The following is an 8,664-nucleotide window of genomic DNA, read 5'->3' as shown; positions in this document are numbered from 1 at the left end:
CTATGAAATGTAATATCATTAAATTAAATATAAATTAAACTTAATCTAATAAAACATAAATTAAAGTTTTAATTTGAATTAAATTTAATTTAATAAAATATATTCTAGAAAAGAAAATTCAAGACAAGTTTTTTTTTTTCTGCATTATCTTTTATTCCTCTGCAGCATTCTCCCTCTTTTCTTTCCCTGTAGTAATGATGTGGCAGCTGCAGCAGTGGCCACAGCAATGATGGTGTGATGAAGGGTGTTTAAATCTTTTCATGGCATTGTGGGGGTGCAGTTAGTAATTCGGAGGTGCAAGAAACAATTACCTCAATGGAGATGTTCCCATTATGAATTAACTTGGTATGTAGATATTCTCCATTTTTATGGCTTTGATGACTCAATAACGAAATTCTTTATAGAGTAAACCAAAGACATTATATTAAAAAGCATTGAATAAAAGGATATTATTATATACAACTTGCCTTGTTCTAGAAAAATATTACATATACAATTCTACCAAAATATGAATCCATGTTCATGATTTGTGCTTGTAAATCACAGTCTCTATTCGTCATCCGCAGTAAAATCAGGTTCTGCAGGCTTCTGAAGGAGCATAGGGGGTAATCTCTCAGGCAGCCTACCCTTCTTTGCACCATTACGGCGAAGCAATGTAAGTGCATTAGCAGCAAACCTTGAAGCATATATTGTAGCACCAAGGCTTGGTGAGCTTCCACCTGATTTAGCCAACACATTTTGCAGTCTATTCTCCTCTTCTTCAACCAGGGATTCTTCAAGCTTCCTCTTACTATAGCGCCGCCACGCAGCTTGAATGAAGCACGCCGCCCAGGTGCGCCATTGTTGCGAGTAGAACCGGAAAGTGTGGCGCAGCTGCTTGCTGTGAAGTCGCCGAAACTGTGATGCCACAAACTTCAAGTCATCAGCTTTGAGGGCAAAGGCTTCCACTTCTGAAAGAGTTTGAACAGTTCTTGTTGAAGTGGGAAGGCTGGATGAGGAATGAGGATCCAAGGCCCATGTCAGAAGCTCCTCTCCACAAAAGTCACCAGCTTTGAGATACTCAGAATTGAAGAAACCAGTTCTTCCACCGTTGGTTGTTATGGTCAATAACTTACCACGCATTACGAACAGCATCTCATCAACTGGGTCTCCTTCCCTCACAATGTAGCTTTCTTCGGTGAACAGCACCGGCTTCAGACGGTCACACATTGCATCCAGAAGTTGTTCATCCATTTTCTCAAACATTGGCACCTTTGGTGGGTTCACACAATACAAAATGTTGGGTTGGTTATTTCTACTATTGAACTGAAAATCAACTATGGCTTTTATTGTTCTCTATTAGCAATCTCACTAAAAGCACACAAAACTTGTAAGGTAAGGTTTGCAGAAGTGGACTTTAAGCCTAACTCAATCCTAGAAAACCGATTTGTAAGATGAGATTTATACTTCACTTATATATTATAAATTAGTTTTATCTTTAGTCGACGTGGAACTTTTAACATTGCCAGAAACTAATTTTGAAACCAAACTAACTGTTGGATATATTGCAAGGTGCTAAAACTTATACATTGAAGGTGATAGGTCTAAAAGCTGAGTTTTTTTTGAAACTTATTCATTGAAGTATACTAACATGACAAAGTGATAGGACAGAGGCACTTACTCTCATCAGCAAAGCCAAACAAAGATGTCGCTTAATGTCTCTTCTTAAATCCTTGGGAAGATTGCGAACCAAATTGTCTTCATCTACGCCTCTGGTTTCTTGCCATTTGTACTGTTCATATCGTCTGATTCGCACTCGCAGGCCGTCGGGAAGTAATCGGTGAGCCATCCACTGTTCTGCATCTCTCCTCTTTACTCTCATCTCCTCCAATCTTGTGGTTGTTGACTGCAAATATGTCTGTTTCAAAACAAGTTTAATTGGTCAAAAAACTTGAGAAAATATAACAGAATGACTCAGGCTTCTAAATAATAGATTGAGTTTCACATGGTAAATCAAAACTTATACCAACTCTTTCTCTATTCCCCTCCTTACTTATTCCTCTTGCAAGTTATACTCTCTTCTTATCAAATTAATTTACCTCTACTAAACTCATAACTAACTTTCATTGCTTGTTATACCATTGTTCATAACTAATTTATTTTAAACCATAAAGTACAAGAATTGCTAAACTTATGAATATCACCACAATAAGAATTGTAGAATTGTGATGGAAAAGCCAAGGAAACCAGCGTTTGAGTACAATTAGAAGATGGATAAGAAAAACTAGTTTGGCAGTTGTTCCTAGGAAATCTCATAATTAAATTAGGATGCCTTAATTCAACTAGCAAGATAAAAAGATTTACTGACCTTACAGAAGAACAGTATTCAAAGAAGGAAAAGAAAAGACAAGAAAAGATGAGACAGATCTCAAGAGTATATGTAGGGCTTGCAATAAATGTACTACAAAATCCAAAATTAACAAATAGTACCGTCAGCTCCATTGCATGATTAGATGAAATTTTTTTGTTTCTATTTAACTGTCATTAACCATTTATACTCTCCCCCTTCACCTAATTTTAACTAGTTGAAATATATACTTTAGTATGATACAGAAAGGAAAAGGGTAAAATAGAAAATATAATAAATATTTTACTAAAAAAAAAAATTATTGCATTTCTTAGTTTCTCCAGAAAAACCTTTAACTACCCTAAAAAAGGGAACAGGCAGAATATTTGGTACGAACCTGCATATTTCCAATGAGGAATGAAAATAACACCAAACCAGATACAGAAATGAAAACTGCAAAACATATTTCCCAAACATAGGTACTCGTTGCCAGGTTCTGACCAAGAGAACTGCAATTAAAAAAACAAGTTACATAGTGTTAGATAATAACTTTAGTAATAATATGCCCAAGTTTAGCATTTAAAAGACATACATTCATGCTGGCTGAGAATCCCCAACCCAGGTAGTAGCATTTTTATTGAGGCATTAAACAGATTAAGAACTGAAGTGCAAATCAATTTCCAGCCTTCAGCACATCAGTTTATCTAACAAGTACATTAATTTAACTGATGATCCATTCTTTATATATCTACAAATATTATATGTTCAACCACTTCTTTCAGACAAAAACACTTGAACCTGAAGATGCATGCACTTTGGAAGGAAGAGATGTTGTAAACACAAGTCCTCCAGCATAAGAAGGAACTATCATAAACATTTCTTTGCTTTGAGCGCATGCACACTTATAAAATCCATGTAGAACAACAATACAAAAGATACTCTTGTTATTTCACATCTAACCCAAAAGAAGACACAAAATGGTAAACTTATTGCAACATAATATGATCTACCTTCAATCCTAAATTCATACCGTATAGTAAATATAAAAATCAAAGAAGCGCACCTCAAATTTTTTAAGCCCCACCAAAAGCAGTAAAAGAATTTTTGTGGAAAATCTCTTGACTCCACAACACCAGATTGAAGAGCATCAAGGAACATTCCAAAATCAAAGAGATTTTTATCTTCATTGTGAATTGGGCAAGAAGTATTCAGGAATGTCGAAATTTTGCTCAACCCACCCCAATAATCATTGCAATACATATCTGCCTTGTTACACACTGTTGTATTACTTCGACAGGCTTCTTGCCAACATGTGGTTTCTCGTTCTATAGAAAACAAGTACCAAAAGGCACCAGCAACCTGTAACATCAATCAAAGCTTCAAACTTCCATTAATATTACATTTTGTAATATTAAACATGTAATACTAGGAATTGAAACAAAAAAGTACATGGGAACTACAATATACATGGATACTTGAGAAGTGTGAACATACACAGGCACCAACATGAAAACTTTTTAACAAAAATTTGAAGTATTATCTCACACTTGACACAAACGTCTAAAGTGTGTCCAACACAGGCTCATCAACATCTTTTACAGTACATAAATGCTGAATAAGAGATCATTAACAACCTGCTGATCACAAAAATTATCTAATTTGACATAAAGAGAAAGATGCAATAGAAATTCATTTTGTGTGCTCAAACACAACTAGTAAATTGTTGCAGATCTGACTTCGGCTATGTGTGTGTGTATATATATATATATATATATATATATATATATATATATATAACCTAGACATGTGGAAGCAGGTAAGAGAGGACTCTGCTAGAAAGGTGTGGAATAAATGTAAGAGTTGGCTTAGGAGAGTAGGAAGAATAGTCTGTAGAGAGAGGTATTAAATGGAGATAGCCATTCCCAAAGCTAGGACTCTTTAGAAATTATTCTATTATGCAATTTTCATTTTGACCGTCCCTATCATAAACTAGCCAATTCAATCTTCAAATACCTGCCTCTAATAATCTATATGTCCGTTATGCAACTAGCATAGCATGCAGAAGTGCAAATGAAGATCCCAACCCACTTATGCATGCACACAGCCTCCACAAAAAATCCACAAATTTTTAATTAACAGAGTATGAAATTTTAATTTTGACCGTTCCTATCATAACTAGCCAATTCTACTCTTAAATACCTGCATCTGATAATCTACACGTCTGTTATGCAACTAGCATAGCATGCAGAAGTGGAAAGTGTGGATCCCAATCCCCCCCCCTATGCATGTAAACATAGCCTCCACAAATAGAACACAAATTTTTAGTTAATAAGATAAAAATAAATTGTTATGGACAGAACATCACTCCCACCACCAAATATGAAAAGTAAAGTTGTCAAAATGAGTCACAACTAAGTTAAGTTTAAAAAAATTGTATTTTTTTATGCGAGTCAGATTTCAACCTAGCTCATTTAAACCCGGCTTATGCGGATTGAACCCGTAGTAGTTCGGATTGGCCCACCAACCCCCCTACCTAATTTTATTTTATTAAAATTTAATTTTAATTTTATAAAAACATTATTTCTTTTTTGCTTTTGAAAAATTTATTTAAGTTCTCTATTTTCAAAATTAATTTTAGATTTGAATTATAGAAAATTTATAATTTTTTATTTAAAAAAAATTGTAGTTATCAACCCATTTATCCACTAACCCGTGGTGGGTCGAACCAAGTTCGAATGTTTTTTTTACTCGCTAATAAATGAACATGTTTTTTACTCGCTAATAAATGAACTGAGTTAGGTTGACTCACTAAGTGACCAAACAGTAGTGAGTCTGTTTTGTCAGCTCTCCTAAGAAGTTATCAATAAATGCTAGAACAAAAACAGAAAAAAAAAACAAAAAACAAAAAAGAAAACAAAACAAAAGAACTAGTAAACCCAGAAATAGCAAGTAATTAACACAAACCAATACCTATATGAAAACAATATTATCAAAATTCATTTTCGATATATGCAAATGAAAGTATATAGCTTAAACTTACGTGACTTGCAAGCATGTAAAGAAAGAGATTAAATACAGCTCCAGCCCAAGCGGTTTCAGTGAGAATGCCAGAGGCCCTTGTAACTTCTCTATATAATGGAATGATCCGCAATAAACGAGGCACATATTGGAAGAAGACAACAAATTTCAGCAAGTTCTTGGTATTAAGTGATTTAAAACCACTCATTTTTGGAATGATAACTAGAATCACCACCTACCAATATTATAACAAGCCTTGAATCAATAAGATCACCAATGAACCCAAAAAATTGAATCTACAATGAGATATTAGTGGGACATAGGGAAGATGAAAGTATCTGTACCTGTGGGAGGGGAAGAACAGCAAGAATGTCAACTAAGAAATATGATGATAGATACCTCCTTGCTATTGCCCAAGAATCTTCAACCAAAACACCTCTTCCAAATACACGAGAAGAGGGAGCAATGAATCCAGTTCGAAATTGGAAAATCATGTGGACTATATAAAAAGCATCAGAGAAAGATCTTAAGACAGTTGCTGTAATCTCCATCTTAATGTCCAGTGAAAGACATTTTTTCTCATCATCAATGACCGGGACATAAAAGAACAAAGGATCCAGTGATACTGCGATAACACATAATAATACAAAAATCTTGTTCCACCTTTGAAGGAATGGACCCTGTGGATCAAGTATTTCCTTTCTAGAACTAGAGCTTTTAGAAAGAACACTGCTAAAGGAAAAAGATTTGAATGATGTTCTGAATCTTTTCATCCTATCAGAACCAGATTCCAATCCATTTTGAAACTTCTCCGAAACTGAACTTAATGTAGTTCTAAATATTCCTGACTGTGAAATTTGAGTCTCAGAATAATTGCCCTCAGAACTCTTCTCCAAACCGGAATCCCGAAACCTGAACATCACATAAATATTAAAAATGAATAAATGACAATATAACCTCGGTTCCTGCTAAAAGATGTCTTACATATAAGTACTGATTAAGGAAAATAAACCTCTGTAACATTAGGTGGTTAATTTGGAAATTTCGAGTCAATTTTATTTGGAGAAGTAGTAACTGAATTGTGACCCTTACCCTCAACCGCAAAATTCAAAAAAAATAAATAAATAAACATTCTACGGATTGAAAGTAGAATGCTTCTAAAATTTCCATAGACAGCAGCATAAAATCACTGAGTAAATAAGGCACGCATCATCAAACTAACCTAACAAACTTCTCTTGCTGTGCAGTACTCATAATTATAGCCTACTTCAAAAACAATGCCACAGAACCAGCCCTGTAAATCTCATTCAATACCTCCTTCATGAACCACAATCCCTTATCCTGAAATGAATAAGAAACATTGACAATCAGATACTTACTTCATTTCTCAAGTAAAGCACAAACCCCACCATAACAACATCAAAAAACACAAACCGATGAAATCAATGTAAACTTGTAACGTTAAAACAAATGAAATTTGTGATACCCAAAAATATAGTTCCCAAGAGTGATTATAGGCGCTATAGCCCAAAAGAGAAAGATTCCATTAAAAACAATCACCCAATGTTTGTTTTTTTAACGGAAGTTTTCGTTGAAAATGACTAATATGGTGACGTTGATTAAACTCCCAGATTTCGACCAAACAGTGGTGAAGTAGAAAAAGAAGTAATAGACAGTGGAGAAAAATAACAAGGGGCGTTCAAGTATGCGGAGCAGTAACAGAGCGAGAACTCCAACTGGGAAACAAAGAAAGAGGAGAAAACACGAACCTGAAAACTGAAAAGTTTGAACTTGTTTGCGATGAAAAATGAAGCGCGTACGTAGGGCTATGAAAGCAGATTGCAAGTGAAGAGTGAATGAAAAAGGGGACGCAGATAGAAGAGACGAAGGTTCGAGGAAAGGAGCGAGGAAGTGACAGTTACTACAGCGAGTGGTTAGTTTTTTCTGCATTCAAGAGTTAATATGTGAGTAAAGTTTGGGTTTTTACAGAGACTACTGGAGATTTTGTTTGGTGTGTGAACGGAGATGATGAAACACGACAATTCATGTGAGTGGTCGGTCCCACTGAAGTTTAAAGTTTAAATTGTTAAATACGTTACTTTTGTCTGGTTTGTCTGTCGTGCGTTTATTCTGTTCTGGTCGGGGTTGGGTCAAGTCCGTTGACAACAGGGGTCGTGCCTCTATGGAATTTATCGAACCTCTTTAACATTTTTTTTTTTTACTGAATCAATCATGACACACGTAAATGATGTTTAAATATTGTAAAAAAATATTATCTAAATATTATTATCCGTCGTATTGGATGTGGAGGAATTAAATAACCGGATTTGTTTCCAAAATAGATTGGAAAAAGTAAAATTTTAATAAATATATGGTCCTGAATTTGTAGATCTCGATTAGAGGAATGTTAGAAGTTGATAATATTTGAGTTTAGAAATTCTAGTCATAGCTTAAATACTCATGTTTATGAGTAGTGATAGTAATGCGGTCACTTCGATTCATTTAAGTTTGGTTGGTAATATATATATATATATATATATATATATATATATATATATATATATATATATATATATATATATGAGTGAGATTAACTTGTTTCGCATAATATTGGATTGTATTTTTTTTAGTTAATAGCAAATTTTATATTTTACTGGAAAAAAAATTCACTTCTTTATTATAGTTGAATAGTTTCCACAGTTTTTATGTCTAATTTAACTCTTTTAACACAATAGGGGTGGTTAAAACTTTCTATATTATATTCTTATCAAATTTAATAATCATGAATAAAGTGGTTGAAATTACTATATCGATGTGTCGTTGTGAGACGAGAAGAGTTAAAGAATAAGACACTTTGTGTTGTGCTTTACGAGAGAGAAAGAAGAACACAAAAGAAGAATAAAAATTGCATAATGGAAAATGAGTGAGTGAAATGCGTTTTAGAAGAAAAAAAAATTAAAGTTTTGAATGGTTTGTGTCAATGGATTAGCCCGCCCTGTCGCAAGTTTGCACAGACTATAGGTTATGCAGGTCGACCATTGTCATCCCTATCTATAGATATTTGTGAATAAAATTCGCTATAAATAGTATATTTTTTTCTTTTTCGAAAAAATACAAAAATTTACACTTTTATTATTATTTTATCCTTATACTTTGTGTTAAATGAATATAAAAGTGTGACCATTTTATCATTTAATCGTATTGTGATGGTAAGGTTGATTCAGAAAGAGAGACACAATTATTCTTTACTTTACTAATAATTAGAAGAATAATAATATCATGACATATTTTTATATTCATTTGACACAATACAAAAATAA

The 8,664-nt window shown here is 33.7% G+C and overlaps 1 protein-coding gene across 1 annotated transcript; it reads right to left on the bottom strand.

Moving 5' to 3' along the window:
- Positions 1–434: 434 nt before the first annotated feature.
- Positions 435–7,393, bottom strand: LOC106764917 (cyclic nucleotide-gated ion channel 1). Its single transcript, XM_014649357.2, has 8 exons — positions 7,114–7,393; positions 6,567–6,685; positions 5,689–6,256; positions 5,367–5,579; positions 3,390–3,685; positions 2,724–2,835; positions 1,661–1,897; positions 435–1,251 (listed from the first exon to the last, which is right to left on the bottom strand). Exons 2-8 carry the CDS (start codon positions 6,596–6,598, stop codon positions 550–552), a joined length of 2,160 nt encoding a protein of 719 aa, XP_014504843.1. The 5' UTR covers positions 6,599–6,685; positions 7,114–7,393; the 3' UTR covers positions 435–549.
- Between the last annotated feature and the right edge of the window lie 1,271 nt (positions 7,394–8,664).

The sequence above is a fragment of the Vigna radiata genome, chromosome 6 (genome assembly GCF_000741045.1).
Source record: "Vigna radiata var. radiata cultivar VC1973A chromosome 6, Vradiata_ver6, whole genome shotgun sequence".
Classification (NCBI taxonomy): domain Eukaryota; kingdom Viridiplantae; phylum Streptophyta; class Magnoliopsida; order Fabales; family Fabaceae; genus Vigna; species Vigna radiata.
The sequence above is the reverse complement of the archived record's forward strand: the minus strand, read 5'-3'. Positions and strand labels throughout refer to the sequence as shown.